Source organism: Strongylocentrotus purpuratus, unplaced genomic scaffold (genome assembly GCF_000002235.5).
Source record: "Strongylocentrotus purpuratus isolate Spur 01 unplaced genomic scaffold, Spur_5.0 spur5_scaffold_3, whole genome shotgun sequence".
Classification (NCBI taxonomy): Eukaryota; Metazoa; Echinodermata; class Echinoidea; order Camarodonta; family Strongylocentrotidae; genus Strongylocentrotus; species Strongylocentrotus purpuratus.
In genome coordinates this window covers 21,196,292-21,220,236 of record NW_022145609.1, presented here as the reverse complement: position 1 = coordinate 21,220,236, position 23,945 = coordinate 21,196,292, and the positions used below count along the sequence as shown (strand labels likewise).

Here is a 23,945-nt window from a genome sequence, read left to right as displayed (position 1 = left end):
CGTGCTCATCGATCCAGACTCAAAGCCTCCGCTTGCTAATTTTCTTCTACACGTCAATTTAAACCGTGTACTTTTTCCCCATTATCTAGTTACTACTGTTATACAACAAAGGAGGGAACAGGGCCCCCCTGCTAATACATGTACATTGTACTTTAAAGCGGTTTCTTAAAGAGACAAAAGACGAATCGCTCCAGTGACCGCTTACAATGTAGACGCAATCAGTGCCGATTTGGAAGGCTTCTTCACAGTATCGCCTTGGCTGGGCGGAATCTAGCCTCACTTAAACTGAGAAGCGACTGTTTTCTACGTTAGCATGGTGACGGCGTGAACGTCTACCGGTTAAAACTGTTTCTACCAGTTTCACGATTATACAATGTACAGCCAGCTTTTCAGGATTTGGATTATGACGCAATAATGTCAAGGGTGAGCTGTGGCAAGAGAGAATATTTGTTGCAAACCGTCTGTGGATACGCTTTATATTATGCTGCACTATAACTAAGATTCACCATTTGCTAACACAAGGTAGGCCAATAGTTCTTGAGTACGTTGCCGAAAGTAATGCTTATTATTATTATTGTATCTATGACGTATGTATCTGAGTCTGAAATAATACGGCTCGAAATTCCTGGTGGAGTGAAGCGTGTCGAAGCGGATGTGGGCATGATAGTGTTTTGAAAAATACTGTTGCGTGTGAGGCTTAATTACGCCAGGATCTTTAATGGAGGTCTATAGAGTAGACATGACAATCCTGCCTGCTATGACAAACTGCAGTACCCTGGTAGCTGCTGATCTCCGATAGAGCGGAGGAAGAAGAAGAAGAAGAAGAAGAAGAAGTAGAGTTCCAGTTTGTAAGTGTTTTTGGAAGGAATCAGTATCAATAATATTAACGTGAATTTGCAACGCACCTAATGCTATGTTACTAAGCGCCACGGTGCGCTTCTGTGCTAGCAGCCAGTAGGTAAAGCATCGTAATTTTACCAAATAGAGAGCTAGGACAACAAAATAATATAAACCCTTAAGACTTACGCCCGAAGAGAGATGGAAATGAGTTTAACCTGATGATCGATGAACAGGCATTGCCCTACAAGCATCGATGGATTAAAGTAAGTAAGTAAAGTAAGTAAGCAAAATACTGACATAATATGACCTTCTCAATAGAAGCATAGTCATAGATATACAAAAAAGGAGAATTGCTTGGAAAGATTTCGATAATTTTTTTTAAAACTCGGCTTTGAAGGTGTGTAGGGATTGAGTATTTTGGATATGAGGAGGCTGGCTATTCCACAGTTTGGGAGCGGTGACAGAGAGAGAGAGAGAGAGAGAGAGAGAGAGAGAGAGAGATGTCACCAAAGCACGTCTTTACGAGGGTACCAGACATACGTTAAAGGTGGGAAGAAGGGGAAGCCCGCAGTCGGGAAAAGAACCCCTCAGATTGTATAAGTTCTGAAAGTTCTGAAAAAAATATTTTAATTGAAATGTGAAAGGTGCACTGTGACAAGTTAGCATTCACAGATAAATTCTAAAGATTAGTGCTTGTGTCAGCCCAGACATATTGAAATGCTGAACAATGAGTGGATTATGTGTCTAAGAAGGAAATGTTATCAAACTTGGCACAGTGCACCTTTCACATGGTGGACAGCAATGCTTTGTTATTCAGTCAACTGTGACAGTAGTAGTATGATCGGGGTGTCATTAACAAGAGGACATTCTGTCCTTTACAACAGACATAAAATGCTTGATTATGAAATCAGTAGTTTTCATATAAATCGTCATTAAACTTCAATATCCTTTATTATGATACGCCCTGTATATTAATCTGGATTTATATAGCGCTTAATACGAAATACCGTCTCTAAGCACTTTACATACATTATTACCCCGGTCATCGGATTCATTATCTCCACTCCATGGGGAGTATTCCTACCATATGATCACCGTGAGGGCAGAAGCAATTACTAACACAAATGCTTTTGTCATTCTACCTGGTCCCCATTTCTCTCCTGGGTATTGAGTGGCGAATGTAGATTAATGCCTTGCCAAGTGACATTAGTGCCGTGTCGGGGATCGAACCACGACTTTTCAATTTAAAGTCAAGTGCTTAAACTACTAGACTACGACGATAATTAACTAGTACATTTGTTGTGTGTGATTAGTTCATATATATATTCTTCTCTGCTTCGAGTGAAATCACCATTAAATGGACTTTAGAATATAGTTTTGTTGCATTATGGCGTTTTATATGATTATTTCATTTCTAAGTGATTTTAGTTTGATTTAGAATAATAAACTCAGTACTACAAATAAACCTTTAACCATGATATTAGCATCATAATTTACTCGTCGTGAAGGAGAGACCCGAGGGTCAATGTGATTCAGATATCGCTTTTCTCCTCCATGCACTGGTGACGCAAAATTTGCGTTATCATCATGATAGCAAATATGCATAATTATAGTTGATTCTTATCTTATTCCACCCGTTCTGTTTTTAGTTGTATTTGCACACACACAAAAAAACTCATTGTCTCCGATAATCAGTTCTAATATTTTATCTATATTACGTTTCGACGGATAATTAAAGCGGTATTGCCGAATACGTGTTACACTGTACATGACTATTATCCTGAATAACCTGTATAATTCTGTAATCAGTGTAATTTACATTACTATGTATTACAATTGATTGATTGATTGAGTCAGTAGACTGAGGGAAGTAAGACTCTATATGAAAATCATGAAGACACTTACAGGAAACCTTACCCCCAAAGAATAAGTGTAGGTATTCTGAAAAATTAGATGTATTCCTGACGTCAATGTAAATATTTCTTATACGAAAGTATACAAGAGACATGTAATTGAAGATATGTTTGGCAATGTGGCATGATGTGATGCCTTTTAGCATGACATGGACCCTTCCATCGTCTTGAATATGTGACATACCTGGCGAAGTTGTACATGTACCATGCATCAAGCTTCAGTTGGAAAGACTTTTAAATTAAATTACAAAACCTTTACTTTTCAATGAGGACAAATCATAGCTGAGAAGGTAAACAATAAATTGTATTTGGTGAAAAATATATATAACAGGGGAACAATTGTAACTCATTCATTTAATTAAGAATTAAGAAGGATACAATATAGCAGTTAACAAATTTATTCTATATGCGAAACCTTCAGCCCATAAAGAGCACTAACTTATTAATGCAAATTGCGTTCGGGCATGTAGTAACAACATGTGAATGAAATACTTCATCACCACACACACAGGAAGCATTCATAAATTGGAATACATTTACTTGATAAACGACTTCACATTGTACGTTACGTTATCAAGAAAATGGCGATGCTCATGTCATGCTGAAAAATTGTACATTTAACTTGCTTTAAGCCTCTCTCATACACTTTGGTGGGGATTCTTGTAGATTAATGGGCAAGAATACAATAAATCTCTCAAAATAACCCAAGTTATTTTTTTGGGGTGAGGTTTCCTTTAAGACAGAGAATAAATATATAACTGGACGTGGATAACCTTTAAACACTGATAAAAGTTATCAAATAGGTCATATCCTATGTGGTTCAAAAAGTATATTTAGATAATTGATAAAGTCATGGGCATTCTATTAGGTCGATGATGATACATTAAATCAATATTTAAGTCCAAAGAACAATATTAAAACAAAAGACTTAAACGAAATAATATGAAAAATATTTAACTTATCATCGATTGAAGCTATAGACAATAATTACAATTTCATTCGGGAACTCATTCACTGTTAGAACAAGTATTACAATTTTTAATCAAGTTGGTTAAAATTTTAATCAACCACGGATTACCAGGTGAATCACACAATCGTTGGTTAAACTTTAACCAACAGCCTGTTGATTAAAATTTAACCTGTGGTTGATTAAAAATTTTAATCAATTATTGGTTAAAAAAATTTGCTCAATGTTGATTAAAAATGGTGTTGATTAAACTTTAACCATTTGTTGATTAAAACTTTAATCTTTTGTTGGTTATTTATGCTTTGTTCGGGGCTGATTCACATGATGTTGGTTAAACTTACATGGGTCGTTGGTTAAAATTGTAACCATTGTAGGTTAATTCTTTTTTTATTCACACGATGTTGGTTAAACTTTAGTGGGTTGTTGGTTACAGTTTTTAGCCACTGTTGGTTAAACTTACGGGGTTTGGAGGTCTTATCCTCGTGTTTGCAGGTAAGAAATTGTTTAATATGATTATCATCAATGCTAAGATTGTAAGAAGTGAAATAAGGTTCTTGCTCAAATTAAAAACACTTTGTGTCCCGGCCCGTAGGTTGTTGTAGCTCAGCCAGTAAGTGTAACGGATGACCTACCCAAATTGCATGCATAAAGACGTTTCACTTTATGATGATATCTTATTTTATATTTAATTGTTTTAAACAATTAGATACAATTAGTTTTAAAGAATAAGATTATTATTCATGCATGCAATTTGGGTAGGTGATCCGTAATAGGCCTACAATTCTCCTTCTTTAATTGGGTCTGCCTCCTTCACGGTTGAAGATTCTTGCAGACTGATGAGTGTGTGTGTGTGCTTACGAGAGCCAGGTGCACGGTGCAAGTTAAATGTGGTTGAGCTACGTAGGCCTACAGCCGAGGGGATACAAATCGTTTTTTATTTGAGCAAGAACCTTATTTCACTTCTTCCTTACAATCTTAGAATTGATGATGATAATATTAAAATAATTTCTTACCTGAAAACACGGAGATAAGACCGTCCAAACCCCCATTTCTCAGGTCCTCGCGACCACCTCCATTGTTAATTTTGTCGCACGCGTAAACTGCGTGTACTTTGCACGTACTTTATTTGTATGTCGAGCGATCGCTAGCTACGCGCTTCGATATCGTTCCGTTGGGTCACGTGACCAGTACTTTAATCAACATTGATTAAACTTTAACCGGAAGGGGGCTATCATTACTGCCGGAAATTTGTTTTTAATCCATGCTGGGTTACAATTTTTGCCAACGACTTATACTTAACCAACATAGGTTAAAAAGAATAATTTTGATCAACACTGTTTTTAACCAACGCAAGATTAAAAGTAAATTTTAATCAACACTACATTTTTAACCATGGTTGACGTTTTTTAATCAACAAATTTTTAACCCGCAGTTTTTTAATACTTGTTTTAACAGTGTTTGACATTACAATTTGAAGTGTGAAAAACGTTTATTACAGCTTTTTAATGCTTTTGAACAGAATTCCAAGATTGAAAACCATTAAAATGAAACGATTTCCTGATTTCTCCCACTAGTCTTTTTGTCTGGATATGACAACTAGAATAGAAATATATAAGTATGAATTCAAAAATTAATTCCTCAATATTTGTTCCATATATAATGCATGTTTACTTCAATGTTGTTTAACTCAATACTACTGCGACTTTTAATTTGATGCATAATTATTTTTAGTTGAATTGTTTCAGCTTCCGACTTGCCTATTTTGTAAATATATTGTAAACCAAGCGATTTCCAGACTTCCATGTAATAATTTACAAAGTGAATGATAAGTTGATAGAACAAATGTCAACAATAATGTTATCTTGAAATGTATTACGTTTCAATCAAATATGTCAAACACATTCGGTATGGAATTAATCGTCTTCAGATCTAGTATTGATATCTGTCGATAATTAATGCATACATTTTCACAATGTTAATTATTTTTTTAATAGGTGCTTTCCTTGGATAGAAGATAAATCAAGGAATTTCTCATGGTAACTTAATCTTCTTTGGACTGAGGAATAAAGAATTGTTTTACCAATTTGAAACAGTACTTTGCCAGCAACTCAATCTACAGGTAGGTAATTTGGGTTATTTGTGTTGTTTGTTGTTTGTGTGTTTGAATGTTTGTTTGTTCTTTTAGTTTCTTTTGAGGGCAGAGGTGATGAGTTTACATTCCCGTTCTGTTCAAGAATGAACTCCATTTTCATATTTATGTCTTGTTTGAAACAAGTTTGTTAATCATTTAATGGCCAGAAGAAAGGTTCTATATAATCTTAATAATAGATAATTCACCAAGAAAAAAATAACACAAACATCCCAAGAAGTTTACCAGCGTTTATGTAGTGCTTATTGTCTGCTCTTTGAAACTGGCAACCAATTCTGCCCGCGCACTTACATAGCATTTCCAATCATTATTCGTGTTGTAAATTATAAATCTCATGTATAAGTATAAGAGGGGCCGTGGGGGGGGGGGGGGCAATATTTGTTTCTACAAAAAGATATACAAACACTTGGTTGTCATTTTATCAGCCCCCCTTAAAATGCAATCGACATTTCTGTTTTTTTTTACCACCACTGTATGATTTTTTTAATTGTGCTATGAAATTGCATGAATAGCATACTCAAATACAACATGTATTTTATGGGGGTGTTTCACAAATGATTCAAATGATTTTATTTCTCATTCAACACATAATACAAGAATAATTATATCACAACGAATATGCAATAAAACGATAAATATAATGGAAATAGCAGGAGAAAAGAGGAACTAAACTTGAAGCAGAGCTAGTTGAAGAGTTCCTCAGATGCTGTTTTACAATAAAACATGAACAAAGTATGCTTAGAAATCAATAAATAGACAAATATGTAGCTAAGAAATTCTAATTGGGGGGGGGGGGGGAATTTAAAAAAAAAAGAAGGAAAATAGTAAAAGACAAAAAGAAAGAAGGATACAAAAAAGGGAAAATGAATGATTGCAAAAGCTCTAGAAAAGGGAAATTAGATCAGCAGAATGAGGGAGAAAGAGATTGAGAAAGAAATTGAGTCGAGAGTCAAACAAACCGAGATTCGGTCATGTATATGTTTAAAAGTTGAATCTTTACCTTTTTTTTTTTTAAATGTGGTACAAAGATCCTAAGTTGAACTTATCTCTAAGTTCGACAAAACAATTATGGAAAGCCTTTAGCATCTTTGAAAATATTTTGTAAAAGTTATTTTAAAAGGCATAACATGTTGATTCAAATTATACATATTTTCTATTATCATGGGAGATTTCATGTTCTTGATGGGGAATTTATAAAAAGTCTAAAATACTTGAATTTTCGCTTTTGAACATATTTTATTTTAATGCTACTAATGGCTCTCCATAATGTTTAAGTCCAACTTTGGGTTAAGTTTGACTTAGGATCTTTGTGACACCCCCCCCCCCCCCCTGTTCACGGTTAGCACATGTCCCAAATGACCCCGAATATCCACAGATCTTCAAAACATGAAGTGTTTCCACTTTGTACATTCTGAAATAATCACTCCTACAGCGATGGAGGTGCTACATAAATAGCCCCTTTTCCCCCTTTTCAAAGCATACTTCCACCCGGGTATCACAATGAACTCCATGGTAACACGGAGTGCACTGCTTGTTCATAAATGAATAATGATTACATAACTTTCATGATCATGAGCACGTATCCAGTATTTTGTTTATGTGTATTTCACAATTCGTTCTGCAATGACCTTTATCTGCTCACGCTCAGACTGCAACCGTGAACTGGATTAATGCACGTACGTTTTGCCTTTGATTTGTTTTCTTTAAAGGGAAAGTCCACTCTGATATTTAGTCGATATTTATCCCGACTAGCACTCGAGCTAATTTTTGGTTCTCCCTTTAACAACATTTTTAAGTTACTTTTTAAGATTAAAAATATCCTTTATTTGAATCACTTAAACGTTATTGGAACTCTGTGAATTTCAATTCCAGCCACAAATCTCTACATATTATTAAGTTATAGCTAATTCACAGGTTTGATATGACATGATATATGATTAACTTAATTTGTATGGTTCAACTATAGATATTTTCTTTTTCTTTGTAACCCATGTACATGGATATGTATACAACATGTTATTTTTGTTACCCACTTGAATACATTTTGTAACATTGTGTTATGTTGTTGTTAATAAATTCAAATAAATTTAAAAAAAAAATATTTAACGAAAGCAAATTACAATAACCTGAAATAAGATACAGTGAAACCTGTCTATTAAGGCCACCCAAAGGAAAAATAAAAAGTGTCTATTGTAGATAGTTGGCCTTTATAGAGAGGTCTCACGTACAATCTCTATGATATGGATCTATTTGGAGCTTCTTGAAACGCCTGACCAATCAGAAACAGTATCCTGTGACGTAACTAATTCTCTCAAGCATAGCTATGGGTGATCTATATATCTGTTGAAGGTTCTTCTTCTCAAGTTCATGTTTTGAAAAAAATATGTATTAAAGGGTTCAAGTTTTAAAGTTTCAAGTTTTATTTCAATTCAGATCCATAAAAAAACATAAGATACAGATTATATACAATATAGAAAACACAGAACACACACAAAATGGAAACATGTCTACAAATATACCGGAATTAAGTTAATCAGCAATAGAAATGAATTGGGGAAACTGCAAATAAAACCATAAGGTTCTGTCGAGGCAGTCCCTGTGATTAAAAGATACATACAACTTACTAGTTCCAACAATTGTCTATTCAAAATATAACAATAACAAAACTGTGTACAAAACATAGGAGACGTATTAACATGCAAACATTATTATAGATTTAAAAACAGATGCAGTATTTTTTAGTTTTAGATTTAAAAGAGTTTAAGAAAGTAGTATCACAGATATCTCTGGGGAGAGAATTCCATAATTTCGGGCCAGTGTGTCTAAAAGTAAATGAAGAACTTGTTGATGGACATTTTTCAATAAAATAGTTATCAAGATTTCTAGTATTATAATTATGAACAGATTTTTTACATTTCATCATAGTGGTAAGATTAATCGGCAGTTTATCAGTTTTATGTTTAAAAACCAAGAGTGATATACAATATTGATTCAATTGAAAAATATTTAAAAAGTGTAGTTGTTGAAATAATGGTATTGATATGTCCATATTCTGTCTAATTCGCGGCAGACGTCTATAACTGAATACCGCAAGGCCATTTACATTTAGTCATATTACGACGCATCTTTCGAATGCAAGAATGATGAAATAATGGTCCCCATACAATAATAACCACTTCGGTAAACTTCATAATTCATTTTTATTTTATTCCTTTTTTTAATTTATTATATTTTCCTCGTAAATGAGGCGATTATAATCTGACAACAGCGAACATATAAATGCCGATTAAAGAATTTCCAAGTGTGTTATGTGATCAAATTGTTCACGATGTTGGTAAATCTTAGGAGTTTGAAACATTTGATCTTACAATCTGCTTACCCGTCTAGGCACTTTCAAATGGATTATCCAATATTGGGTTTTTAAACATTTGGACCGGTACCCGAATTAAAAAAATACCAGAAATACCCAAACATACGGGCACATATGATTGCATTTAAAATGTTTCTATACTCTTTTTCGAGCTCATGAAGGACCATAATGAATAAGTTTGTTGACCCAAGTCTAAAATAAACTTGCCCAATCACAGTAAGCGCTTCTCCTCAATATGAATGAATGAATAGATAAACAAATAAATAAATAAATGAATAAATAAATGAAGACAAAAATATTAACAAAATTAGTAATCAATTAAGAAATACAGAAGTATATGAATAAATAAATTTAGGTAAAATGATTTATTTTAGTGATCAGCGTTAACCATGCGTCTTTATTTTCATTATTGCGAGTCAAAGGGGGATTTAAACTGTAGAAAAAATGACTATAGACGGTATTTCGCTTTGGTAAGATGATAATCATGAGATCGCGCAGCTACAACATTGTATTTCGGGCCTGAATGGCCTTGGGAATTCATCGCAGGCCTCCTGATATGTTGACTTGAAGAAGGCAGGTCCGTTCGATCTAAAAGCGAAACAATCAAATCAAGGTCCATGATCAGATACACGTATCATTAATTCCCCCAACGAATTATTCGGCTGATAAAATCATGGCTGACCGCACCTAAATTCATTATTTTCATCTATAAATGGAACGTTATTGGTCTATTATGTTTGCAATAGTTGATTATCATTTCAGAGATCAAGATCTTGCAAATCCAGTACCGGACACCAGACCTATTATGAAAGATCCTTGTTTACAGAGTAAATACGTGTATACACACTAAAATATAGTTCCTAGTTCGTTCAAAAGAATCTGTGAGTGGGGGGGGGGGGGTGGTATTACGTAATATTTGTCTGATCAATATACAGTGATAGGGGTGGACATGGTTGTACATTAGTACGGGCTTGGCTCAGCAGCGGTAATTATTTCACTAAATATGAATCGTCGCTTTTAATTAATGAACAACGTGCGATAATTTAGTAGCGTGCCCCATCTCTCTCATTCTCCCTCTTTTTCTCTCTCTCTCTCTCTCTCCATCTCTTACTCACTCTATATGTATACATTTTGGTCAACATTGAGCCGTTAATTGCTTTCTTTTTTCATGTTTCGTGCATGTACATTATTGTTCCTTTAAACCTAGCTTATACAGGGCTAAATAATCCTCGCTTTGTCATAAGGCTTACGTAATGTTGCATGAATGTATTATTATTACAATTATCTTTCTTCTTCTGCTTTAAAAGGTAATACAAAGTTTTGGTATGGGGTCATGCATTTGGTTCAAATAAACAATTTGGAAGCGCATGGGATTTTACAATATTCAATGATCGTTGTCGCGGTTGAAATGGAGTCTAAAGTGATGAAATTGTAAATAATAAACCCTTTATGTTGTATAGCTCCCTCTATAGACTGATATTACTTTCGCTTTAAAACAATGTTACTTTACTTCAATCGACTGATTTGCTATTCCCGTTAGAAAATTATATATCAGAACTGCATAATTATTTTGATGTTTTCATGGTCGCAGCTACCATGGAAACGCTAGGCGCTAATTGAAATTTACCGGAGCATCGGTAAATAATTAATTATTCAATTTCTCGAAAGCAGAGTGTTTTAGGGGTTAAATTTTCTAGTGCTTATAATACACTCACAGGGGCATCCAAATATATCAAAATTTTAAATAATTACTATCCATTCAATTTTAAAAATTTCCCCAAACTTTGCATAACATTAAATTTATCATTATTATTATCATTATGGTTATAATATCTAATTATTGTTATTTTTTTGTTTTCCCACTCTCTCTCGATTCTCAGTCATGATTTCCAGGAAACGGGTGATCTATAAGTGTGTGGCGCTTTTGGGCGCGGCATGTCTTATTTTATTTGTGATAAAGTCAAATAGAGCGACCTCTAGTGACGATGACGTGCCCCGGCTGATGGGCAGAGAGCATATAAATGACCAAGAGAGTATGGACCTGCAGGCACTCCATATCGCCTTACGATCGAGGTAAACTACTCTAATACCCCATTCACAGTGGTTTTGAAATTTGTAGCGGCGTTGTAGCGGAGCGGCGACACCGCCATAACACCGCTACAAATGCATTCACAGTAGAAAAGTTATCCCGCTGCAGCAGCGGGATAAATATCATGTACCCATTCACGCTGCAGCGGGTGATTTTTATTACCTCCGTAACAAACACGTGTATGCATGGCTCATGACCCGCGAGTGACCCCGATATGACCGGAAATACTTGCTTGAAATTGCGCGGTAAACATGTCAAGTTGCTTTTTGTATCCTCGATCATATTACTTTTTAAAAAACTAGCATTTTTATTGCTTCCAGTCAGAATATTTTAATTTTTTGAAGTGTGAAATATTTTTATTTGGATAATTATAATACCTACATAATAATAAAATCAATTTGAATCCACTGGTTACTTTATTTCTATTTCACTTTATGTTCCCCATTGCTGTAGAAAAGAGGTCAGTGATAGGTAAGTAAACAAATCACACGTGTTTCTCGCGGTGTTATAGCGGAGAGCCTTCACACTGAGTAAACACCGCGACAGCAGCGGGACTGTCCCGCTGCTGTAGCTAGGCGTCCCTAGCGATAGTTTGTGTCGGCGTTATCGCTAGGCGGTGTTATCCCGCGATAGTTTATAACGGGTCCGAGCCTTCACACTGAAGACAACACCGCGACAGCAGCGGGACAGTCCCGCTGCTGTCGCGGTGTTTGAGGCCACTGTGAATGGGGTATAAGACTTGATCAGGGGTGTATTAAACTATTGCTTTACGGCCCAATTCATTTATGTTTGTTTGTTTATTTGGTTTTATTTTGTTTCTTTTGTTTGATTTAATTAGTTTTTCTCAGATTTCTTTCTAATGTGTCAAATGAAATTGAAAATCTGAGGAATTTTCGTTCCGATTGTTGGAAAAAAATAATTTGCTAATTGGTTGGGCCATTGCATTTCCTAGGAATGCCCCTAAATTTAATATACTTGCAATGTGTCTGAGTCTAAATGTGTCTCTCTTTCTTGATTATATTTTGTTGAAATACAATAATGGATCGGTTCGGATGTCACACACCACCCGTAGTGTATATTAGGCGCTAGCTTGGGGGTTAAAAGAATGTTCTACATTCAACTCGCCACAGGGGTAAACAATGAATGTTAAAGCCCCACTGTACTACTAATAGCTACGTGCGCCCTCTATATAGCAAACATTGCCTAATCGGTGCCTGTTGGTCCCCCATGACCCCCTTTTCTTATGTTACTTGAGAGCTGATTTAATGAGATAACCACCTTATAGTGACCTTGCGAGGAGGTCTAACCCCCCTCCCTGACCAAACTAGTACAGACGGGCTTTAAGTTTAGATTTCCCTCAAGTTGCTGTTGGTTTCCATCATCCTTCATAGTGAATAGAAAGATTCTTGCATGATCAAGAGGGCAGTTCGTACAGCCTCAACAACTACTAGCGAATCCGTAGACACGGGGGTTACAAGGGGCACTTGCCCACCCCTCCCCCTCCTCCTAATCTAGCATACCTTGAAAACACAAATAATTCCCCCCCCCCCCCCTGTACATTTTTGTTAAAGAGAAACGAAAATGTTTACATGTCATGATTCTCTTCATTACAGAGGCAAGGTAGACGGGCAGTACACCACCAGAACGCTGAGCGCCAAGGACGGGCCAAAGGAATTATCCGGAGTAGAGGACATTGTCCATGAAGAACAAAATGAATGGATCAATAGTGCTCAACTGAATGCCAAGTTTCAATTGAGCAATGACTTACATCAGGGTGATTCGAAAGAACCACATCCTCCTGTACAAGAAAACGTGGAAACGCTCGACGAACCGCGTTCCCAAGACGAGTGGAAAAGACACTTACCGGTTATCATAGATGGGGAGCATTTACAGGATGATTTCGATCATGATCCAAGACAAGACGGTGAGCAGAACGATGAGGGACTCCTCAAGGATGCGAAGGGCAAATTGAAGGCGTTCGTGAAACCTGACGGCGTTGCTGACGTGGCGAGGGCAGCGGCGTTTGTGGACAAGACCCCACCAATTGTCAAAAACAAAACCGCACCGGCCAAGCCGGCAAGGAAACGGGTGAGGGTGATTCGAAGGACCGTGCGTAACGGGAAGGTCATCCATGAAGAGGTCGTCGGCATCAAGACGGTGATCACGAACCCCGACACAAACGCGACCAAAATTGTGGTGAAAGGCGATGTACACATACGTTCCTATGATGAGGTCTGGTACAGCGATATTTTGAATGGTAACTTCAAAGCGAACCAGGTCCAGCTCAGGAACAAGACGAGAGATACGTGAGTGCTGCACTGCATTAATTCTATTATTTAAATTATGCCACATCTATGCTTATTCGTCTTTTCTTTTCATATGCACCAAATCTGTAATTGTATAATATTGGATGGCTTTGAGTGTGATACAAGAATATATTGTCCGAGCTATGACAATATTGGTCGAGTCAAAGACGAGTCTAATATTGCCTTAGCGAGAGCAATGTATTCTTGTATCAGACGAAAACAAAGCCATACCGTCATATTATCATTATTATCTACATTAATCTGACTAGCGAAGTTACTAAATTTGACTTACCTCGGTAAATATGGCTTCGATTTCGTATGATATCGATATGATATAAATATCAATAGTTAAAGTTCCCGGATGACTGAGCAATACGAAAACAATATTGATCAGTCATCCGGGTACTGCGATATAGATATTGAAAACGCTGATTTATTGTACCACTTGTAAGCCTTATTTAGATAAATAATCCTTTATACCTGCAGCAGATTATATAACATAGTCTTGCTTCGAACTTCTTCTGATAATCATCTGGGGATCCGGGTCGTAACCGGGTTTCAGGTAACTTAGTGCTTGGTTGATAAGGAATGATCTTTTTTTAAGGCCTTAATCGTACGGAAATACAACCATGAACAACATTCAAATTGGAAAACGATAATCGGAAAGAATGTTAAACTTCTTGTACACATGTAACATGTCTTTAACCGATCACCCTTTCTCCCCTTGTTTTTCTTCATATTTCCCTCTATGTGTTCCCTATTTGCCATGTAATTACAAACAATTGAGATGTCGTGTATATTATTGAGATGTGTTTCATATGAATTCTCTGTTGGTGTCATTCTAGCCCTTACCTGACTGAAAAGCTCTGGCGGTTCCAGGACACCAACTCTGAGAGACTGTTTCTCTACGAGAGGATGATACAGCACGGTTGGCGCAAAAACTTGACAAACCTTATGCATCTCAGGTACGTTCCAACCGCACCAAACACGAATGAAGCCTCCGCTACCCTTAAAGCCCCACTGTCCTACTACCCCAGTTTACTACTTATAGCTACTTGCTCCCTCTATACAGAAAACTTCCCAAATCGGTGCCTGTTTGTCCCCCATGATCCTCTTTTTCTTATGTTAGTTGAGAGCTGAGTTAATGAGATAGCCACCTGTCAGTGACCTCGCTGTGTGGTCTAATCCCTTCTGGCCCAGTAGTATTGACGGTCTTTAATATAGCGTTTTATCGCAAATGGCAAACCATGCCCCTCCCCACATACGATTATATCATCCAATATCTTTAGTGAATTTCCACTATCGTCGATATAACGTTATCGCTAGTGAAAACCCAAAGAACCACATACAGATGTAAAATTTAGGACCAGTAATTGTCTTTTTCCACTATGATCATAACAATACCGTTTTATTGTTGTTTCCATACCATGACCCCACACAGGCGCGTACGCAGGGGGGGGGGGGGGTGGTTTTGGGGTTAAACCCCCCCCCTCGATTTTTTTTTTATGTATGTTTTTTTGGAAAACACCCCCTTTTTATTTTAAAACCCCCCCCCCCCCTTGAAAAAAATCCTGCGTACGCCACTGACCCCACATAAGATTTTAACATTGAAGACCAGTCGTGTCTTTCCACTACCGTCGAAATAACGTTTTATCGCTATTTACATATATAACCATTCCAATTGTAACATTCAAGCCAGTATAGACTTTTAATGTCATGAACATTTATATTGTTTCCTCGCACCGTGATGCCTAGAAATACGTCGGAACGTAGAATTACTATTGATTAATATCATTCATCATCTGCGCTTCTACACTTCAGGCAAGAGCTCTCTGAGAGTGGGGTCGATGCTGCAAATGATCTGGTCGTAACTCAGGAAAACGCCCAACTAGGATCCTCACTTCCATTCTACATCAGCACCAAGGTCCCTGTCGGGGATAAGACTGAAAGAGTCTACTCGTACAATGTGTCTGCAGAGTTCAGGAAAAATATACCCGAGGTAAATGAGTCTCATTTCATTTCATTTAATTCTTTTTAAGTTCAGTTCAGTTGATTTCATTTGTTTTCATTTCATTTCTTCTCCTGTTTTTCCCCCATTTTCATTTGATTTCATTGCATTTCATATCATATCATTCTATTCCATTCCATTTCCTTTCATTTGCTTTACTATTTTTTAAAATATGAAATTATAAGAACTTACGAGGTTTCAAGCCCTTGCTTATCGTTATTCAACAAAACACATCGTCAAAACAATTATATGCCTGCGCTCCCGAAATTGGTATCCGCAGCATTTATCGCTGGTAAAACATTATTACTCTTGATAATTCGCTTTGCTGGTATAAAGTGTTCTTTAATCATCTATTTTGGAGTGGTATTTGAAGAAGTAGAAGTAAACAAAATATCAAATAGATCAACATATTTTGAAGGAGCCCCGTTTCTCTAAAATCCCCTGAAATGTGAGATCGGAATCGATTGGCGCAATATTACTATAGAAAAGCTCAAATGGAGGGGGGGGGGGGGATTCTTTTAATAATGTATTCGCGCCCCTCTCCTTCAGTACATTTCTACCTATGACCCCAATAGCGGCATATTTGGAATGCGTTGGTATTCATCTCATCGACCCTTCAATGAGACTAAAACAAAGCTTTCGGCGTAAATATTCATAATTGAATGACACACGCCCTTAAGACTAAAACAACAACAACAATGGTATGCCCTCGTTCTAAACCCCCATAATATGTTAAATTACCTAGCTATCTATTTCATGCACTTTCTTGCTTATAACCAGGTTTCACCGTTTCGTGGCAAGAAATACAAACGCTGTGCCGTTGTAGGAAACAGCGGAAGTATTCTGAACAGTGGATGCGGAGCCGAAATCGATGACTTTGATATGATCTTCAGGTAAAGTAAAAATAATAAAAGAGAAAGAGAGATAGAAAGAAGAGGGAGGAGAGGAAGGAGGAGAGGAAGAAGAAGAAGAAGAAGGTTAAGAAGAAGAAAGAGAAGAAGAAGAAGAAGAAAAAGAAGAAGAAGAAAAAGAAGAAAGAGAAAAAGAAGAAGAAGAAGAAAAGGAGGCAGAAGAAAACAGACTACCTAACTCACACGTAAATACATGTATTTAATTTTAACCTCTCAATTACCACCATTGCTAATTGGCACTGTCACTTGTTTGCCACAAGTGCGGATAGGCACAACACAAAGGCTTCAAACACCAGTATATATTGATTCGTTATCATTAATGCTACTGTGATTATCATCATCGTTATCAGTGCCAACATCGTTATGTGTTTCTATTGTGGCTGATACTTTGTGGTATACTTTTCTTTAATTGTCAATCCAGATGTAATGCCGCACCGATCGATAAGTACGCGCACGACGCTGGATGGAAAAGTAACATCACAACGTTTAACCCCAGTATATTCTATAGAAGGTTAGTGTACTGACAACATTGAAATTGAAAGAAATTGAAATAGAGAGAGAGAGAGAGACACACAGAGAGAGAGAGCAAAAGACAGAGAGAGAGAGAGAGAGAGAGAGGGAGATAAAGCAAAGAGAGTTATTACAAATGTTATGGACAGAAATCCGGGGGCGGAGGATCGTTATCGTATCCCTTCGATTTTCGACGGGGGTGCATGGGGGCGGCATGATTCCAATGTCGGCATCCCTCACGGGTTTTAATCTTTTATTTTATCCAATCTGAATCCCCGAAAACTCCCCCCTCTAAAAACAAATAAGAGGAAGTAGAAGAACAAAAAAGAAATAGATGGAGAAGGAAAACTAGACAAATAATATAGAAGAAGGAGAAGAAGAAGAAGAAGGAAAAAAAAAAGAGTAGTAGAAAAAGGAGGGATAGTAAAGTGAAAAAGCGTTAAAAAAATAATTTCCGCCTGTGAATGAAGGTAGTTTTTTGTAACTTTCAACTTTAAAAGAAACATGTTAGGTATTTTCCTTTTACCCCCCCCCCCCCCCCCCCCTTTTCCGCATCAATAGAGTTACGAATATTCAAGAACCAATTAGCCGATGCCATGTTTGTCGACAATTATGCTATAACAAATATAATGGAAAGTCGTGAAATTTGATTTATTGGTGTTGTAATTATTGCCGGCAAAAGTTTAATAGGGTCAAGATATATTTAGATCGACCGAAAGCAAGTGGGGAATAAAATAAAGTACACGAAAGGCAATTAAATTGATTTTTCGGACAAACTTTAAGGCCCGAATTCACAAAGGAGGTTTGTCGACAAACCTTGGTTTTTGTACGTCATATGACGCGTTTTACGCGTTTTTTACAAACCTGGTTTGTAAAGAACAAAAGGAGGTTTGGCGGAACAAAAGGAGGTTTGGCGGAACAAAAGGAGGTTTGAGCTCAGACCTTGGTCTGAGCTCAAACCTTGCTTTGTGAATTCGGGCCTAAATGAATGGGGATTTTTTATCCCCCATTTCTTGAGGGACACCCCTAAACTGATTGCTTTGCCCCTAAACACATCTTCCGTTCCTTTGCCCACTGGTGCCCCTAAACCAAGAAAAGAAGGGGTAAACACAAACAAGCAAGCAAGCAACAACAACAAAGTTAGCAAAGACATCTAGCCTATAATACAACGAGTTTTGCTTTTCCTTTAATTTATTGGATGGGCAAGTGTGCGCTTGTAAAATGGCGACTGGCCGGAATGCTCCCCAGGGAGTGGAGAAAGTGCATACATTGTGTGCGCGTATTAAAGCTTGAGTCCGATGACCGGGGTAATAATATATCTGTAAAGCGCCTAGACACATCGTTGTATCGATGTTTTGGGCGCTATTTAAAAGCGGAATATTATCATTATTATTATTATTAAAATGATTACATCTTTTCAACTCTCTTTTTTTTCATGCAGATTTAATGCGCTGCAGACGAGGGATGATTACTTGCATTTTATGCAGAACATCACCCAATACAACGGTTACATTTGGCTAGCCTGCTTCGGTTCCGCGGCTCTACATAACGTATGTCTCACCCCTGTCCTCGCCCAAGGCTCCCGCAAACCGAACGAGCCACACCTGGTGGTGTCGAACCCCAACCAGTTTGCCAACTTCTGGCAGTTCTGGAAGACAAGGAACGTGTCAAAGACGCCCTCTACCGGTAAAGTTTGTAGATTTAAAACTGAAGTTCGGATCGCGAATGGCGAAAATGGCACATCGTCCGTTTGTCTGCTCTCATTCAACTTAATCTCTTTCATCTACAATAGTTGAGGAAAAAAGCTAAATCAACAAGACTTGTGCCATTTTTTTTTCTAGGTTCTAAATATAGAATATGTATGTAGTTAAATTTTAGCTTTCGATAAGCAATCAGTCAGAATTTACCTTTGCTCCGGCGAGATTCAATTTGTTCTGAAATTTCTTCCGTCAATATTTAGGGGTTAGGTCTGGGAATGACAATGTTTTGGGGTCGACTGTGGTATAAGACTTTAGTTTGGTCGATTTCAAAGGACATGGTATTGAAACATTGTACGTTCATTTTGGTGGTTCACTTTAAACAAAAAATCATATCATTTTAAAAATTATATCCTAAACATACATCAGCCATTGGCTATTTTACAGGGAAACCGTGTAATAAACCACGATCTATATAATACGGAATTTAAAAGGGTATGGTGAGAGAAAGTAAATTTTAAAGACAAAATAGACAACAATGAAATTAGGTCAAATCATATCCAATGACAAAACCTACAATTGCCCTAACCATGAATAATAATAGTAATAATGAAACATAATCATTCGATTACGTAAACAGGAAAAGAAACAATAATTTCTATCAATTTTCTTTTGTACATGCAGGATTCTTCATGACACACGCAGCATTGGAGCTCTGTGAGGAGACACATCTCTACGGGTTTTGGCCTTTTCCCCTGCGGCTAGACTCGGGGTTCGAGCGGGTGCCGTACCACTACTTTGATGACCTGGTCGTGTCCAAGCGGCACGGAATGAGTGACGAGTTTTCAGTCTTTTTACAATACCACGAATTGGGTATTTTGCGTATACATACGGGGAAATGTCAGAGCGAGAAAACGTGATAAATTAGTCAAATAATGTTATAATTATAAATTATGTATTAATAATTATCTATTTTGTGGTGACTATCCCTTTTGCAAACCTTTGCAAACTTCTGCAATTATCATCTTAATTCGTATTTATAGAAGTCGACTTAGTTTAACTGTGGTTTAAAGACAAATATTTGTTTTTGTAGAGGTGAACAAAAATGTGTGGGCTTTCTGATACTTTTTATGTCATTTTGGATGAAAGCCATATTAGAAATGTATTCTGAAAAGGATTTGTAGGGGGTGTAGCTCGGCAAATACTGGTTAACGCCATCTACGTCTTCTTTTGGACAACTGCCAACACGTAAACGAATGGACTTGATTAACGGTAGTCAGTGACTTAATTTCTACATGGTCAGCGTTCTCGAAACAGACCGAAGTTCTCATCACGCTTCGGTTTCGCGTATGTTGCACGCACTTGATTGCTGCGGTCGTATCGTCCGTACCCGATTAGCCCAAGTCGGGCCACGGGAAAGACACGTAGTCTTGTCATGTTACACTCCCTTTAAGTGTTTGAACCAGACAATCATGCTACGAGATAATGTGGCCTCATATACCCATTTCTGTGGGGATATTTCTCTATTCTTTTCTTTCTTATGATTTCTTCCTCATTTTTTTTTGTTGCATCGATTAGTAATTACGCACAAGTTAAAGGTCATAAATTTCGTATTTGATGTAAACCTTCACCACCAAAGTGTATCAACTTTCCCAATTACTTATTAAGTTTACCGCTAGTAGGCCAACTTACAACTCTGTTAAATTTATAAGTGTAACGTAATAACCATTACCGTGGACATTATGAACGCCCAACACAATCTGTGGGACAAATTGAATAAGCTACCACGATTTTGCTTCATTTTTATTGACTTCATTGCACAATCACAAATGAGATTTCGCTAAACTGCTGTTGTCTCTTCTCCATCGTTATCTGTGAATAGAAAGGGGGAGGGGAAACACTTCTTATTTTTATGATATTTTTTACTCGTGTAATTATCGCTAAGCAATATTTATATTTTGTGACAATCAGTGTTTTTTGTGTTGGATAGGCAGTGTTAAAGACGATGCGATTATGACACGAATATCATCTGGGAAGCGTTTTACAAAGACTCATATCGACTTCAAGTTGGACTTAGATATAGCAGGCCGTTCATGCCATTGTTTGCTCTCACCATTTACTGGCATTTGCCTCTCAAGGGATGTACAAATCATGGTCACAAATCTACAGCATTTGTACAAAAGGCATGGAGAGTTGTCCACAGATGATATCATCAAATTGAATACCGCCCTCTAGTGACTAGTAATTTCAAAAAGCTCTTACTTCCTTATTCCTTGCCCGATTTTGTTCAAATTTTCACTGATATTTTTCAAATATCTTAAACTTTACAATAAAAGTAACTTAGTATGAAGGTTTTGGTTTCCTTTAACTATGACAGCCTGCTCATGCCACTAGTTCCGTTAACCATTCCGGGCATTGGTTTCTCAAGGGACGTACAAATCATGGTCACAAATCTACACAATTTATATTTTTTGATATTTCATTATTGAAGGAAAAAATATTATCTATAGATTATAATTGAGAGAAGAATGGTGAGAGCAACCAGTGGCATGAATGGCCTGCCATAGTTAAGTCCAACTTAAAGTCAATCTTAGTCTTTGTGAAACACTTCCCATGTGATTTGGTCCCAGTGAACATGACGCTTCACATTTTAATGTTCGAACCGTAGGCTACGGCAACAGAATCAATTTCTGATTATAAATGATTGTATAGTTTTTCCTTTTGATTCCCACGTTTCTTTTTGTTTTATCATTGTATTATGTCAATATTACCATTTTGAAGAGTAACATAGTGACTAGATGCATTTTCTTGCATGTAAAGTGTGGTTGAAACATGCATGCGACATTTATAGACTTGCCGTTTGATAACTACAGGAAGACAATATGTTTGTTTGTTTTGTTTTGTAATGGCGAATTAATTTATCACTGTCACAATACGAGATTGAAACTTCTTATAATGCATGTGAAACACAGGTCAAGAAATTAACGATCTCTGTTCATTATTTTAATTTCATTTATCACCTCTTGGCCTAGGACGATGCGGATAATGGTGCCATAAAATTCTATTTTATAATTATATTAATCATTCCCTTCTTTCCCCCTTTTTTTTTTCTTCATGGGGGTGGGGGGGGGGGGGGTCCGATCTAATCGCACATAAACAGGAAATATAAAATGTGGCCTAGACGCTACCAATTGCAAGCCAGACTGATAGAATTGTATGCTCGTTGCCAAAGTATGAAGTAATTCTGGAACTAAAATAAATGGCGCGATGATTGAGCTATCGTGTACTGAGATGGCGCTGTTCGTCTTGCTAACCCCAGTGTAAATTCATCATGTTCATGGTTATGATGGTTGTCATTTTTTTCATCACAAAATGAATTCCTAACTATAAACTATGGTTGCGTTTATCGACCAAATTTTTGGCTAGAATCAGGTTTCTCAAACGTCTTTCAGGCAAATTTAGAAGGTGATAAACGTAAATCCTAACTATAACCGTAAACCTAAAGTAGAATGCTTTGGGAATTTGAATCCAATATCTTGGACGAAGAGGGGTCGTTAGAGCAAACGGTCAGGTAGTTTATGGAAATGGATCAACTATGATCAGTATCCTCCAAGAGATCGTAATTTCTTTTTGTTAATGTGTAGATTTAAAGCATGAAGCAGACGAAATTTCGTTTGATATGATATAAATCCGCGGGCTGATAAATTCTCAGAAATTGCGCCATCCTCGGCCAAACACATGCACGTTGATTTCTGTCAGCGTGGCGATCGCTCATGAATTGAATTGAATTGATTGTGGACTAAGTACAAAATAATGTCCTATTAATGACTATCAAACTAAGATGCAATCATGTACATTTGAAAAATATAATTTGTATATAATTATGCGCAAATGCAATCATGTACATTTGAAAAATATAATTTGTATATATGCGCATATGCAATCAATTACGAAACATTACATTTTGGTTGGGATAGATAAAGATACGATGAAAAACTTGTTTTCACAATAAAATCTAAACGTTTAATAATTTGTTAACACAGTCTTATCTGCCTGACATAAATTGCAACTCAATCTGTGCCAAGTTGTGAACGTGCCTATGTTGCACACAGAATGTTAATATTAATTGTTGATTGCTTTTTTTTTTTTTTTTCATTTTACTTTATCATTCATTTTCCACATATTTTTTCCAGCTTTCATTTGACCCACAAACATCCATTACCACGATGAGGCTACTCTCAATATTTTAGGAATACGACCGGTGCGTTTTGCTTTGTGTCTTCTATCTATTTAAAGATTGAATTCGCCGAGTCGTTATGTACACACCCGACTATTTATGTAAATAGATAATACCGCCGTCTTGAAAGTTTTACTGTAGTAAATACAGGTCTTTGCAAATATCGTTTTTATGAATACATTTTATCAATTGTAATAAAGTGATTTTTTAAATAACAGTTTAAATTGTTTGCGCTATTTTTCTTTTCTCCGGTCATGCTGGTAGATTTTTGTTTTGATTTATAGTGGTCTTTCCCTCCTTTGTTGTCATAGCTTGTTTAGATGACTATGCTTCAATACCATGCGTAATCTTTTATTACTGTTTGACCCCTCTCCCCCCCCCCCCCGTTTTCCCAGCTCTCTCCTTCTCTCTTTCTCTTTCTCTCTCTCTCTCTTGCCCTCCCTCCCTCTCTCCGTATTTCTCTCTCTCTCTCACTCTCTCTTTCTCTTTCTTTCTCTTTCTCTCTATTTATCTCTTCCTTGTGTATCTCGAGGTGTTAGGTCCATGGTATCTCTCTGCTCTCTATACCCCATGTATATTTTCCCCCTCTCTCTCTCTCTCTCTCTCTCTCTCTCTCTCTCTCTCTCTCTCTCACTCTCTCTCTCTCTCTCTCTCTCGATCGAGGTGGATAGAATATCATAGAAGGGCATAGATAATGGCGGATTTGGGAGGGGGTGTTACAGGGCTATCTTCTTATACCACTTTCCCTTCTTCTTTTTCTTTTTCCCCTTCCTTTTATTATTCTTTCACTTGTTCTTGTTCTTCTTGTTATTATTCTTAATTTTCTTTTTCTTTTTCTTCTAATTCTTCTTCTCTCTCCATTCTCTTTATTTTGCCAATCGATAGGGGGCTGTTACCCATTTATACCACGTACACGCATGCACAAGAATCTAGCCCTCTCTGTTCTCT

The 23,945-nt window shown here is 36.9% G+C and overlaps 1 protein-coding gene across 4 annotated transcripts; it reads left to right on the top strand.

Annotated features, from left to right (window-relative positions):
- The first annotated feature begins 235 nt into the window (after window positions 1-235).
- LOC100889741 lies at window positions 236-20,937 on the top strand. Of its 4 annotated transcripts, none has more exons than XM_030996214.1 (10): window positions 236-423; window positions 5,715-5,839; window positions 11,120-11,312; window positions 12,942-13,634; window positions 14,480-14,599; window positions 15,456-15,633; window positions 16,423-16,535; window positions 16,975-17,064; window positions 18,505-18,749; window positions 19,445-20,937. In XM_030996214.1, exons 3-10 carry the CDS (start codon window positions 11,122-11,124, stop codon window positions 19,678-19,680), a joined length of 1,866 nt encoding a protein of 621 aa, XP_030852074.1. In that variant the 5' UTR covers window positions 236-423; window positions 5,715-5,839; window positions 11,120-11,121; the 3' UTR covers window positions 19,681-20,937. The 4 variants fall into 4 exon arrangements, with proteins under 4 accessions (XP_030852074.1, XP_030852072.1, XP_030852073.1 ...); XM_030996212.1 differs by having other exon boundaries at window positions 236-522; XM_030996213.1 differs by having other exon boundaries at window positions 236-848.
- Window positions 20,938-23,945: the final 3,008 nt, after the last annotated feature.

Coding starts and splice junctions, on each gene's coding strand:
- LOC100889741 (XM_030996214.1), top strand. CDS start 11,122: ATGATTTCCAGGAAACGGGTGATCTATAAGTGTGTGGCGCTTTTGGGC. Junction 11,313..12,941: donor CATATCGCCTTACGATCGAG/GTAAACTACTCT, acceptor TCTTCATTACAG/AGGCAAGGTAGACGGGCAGT. Junction 17,065..18,504: donor CCCAGTATATTCTATAGAAG/GTTAGTGTACTG, acceptor TTTTTCATGCAG/ATTTAATGCGCTGCAGACGA.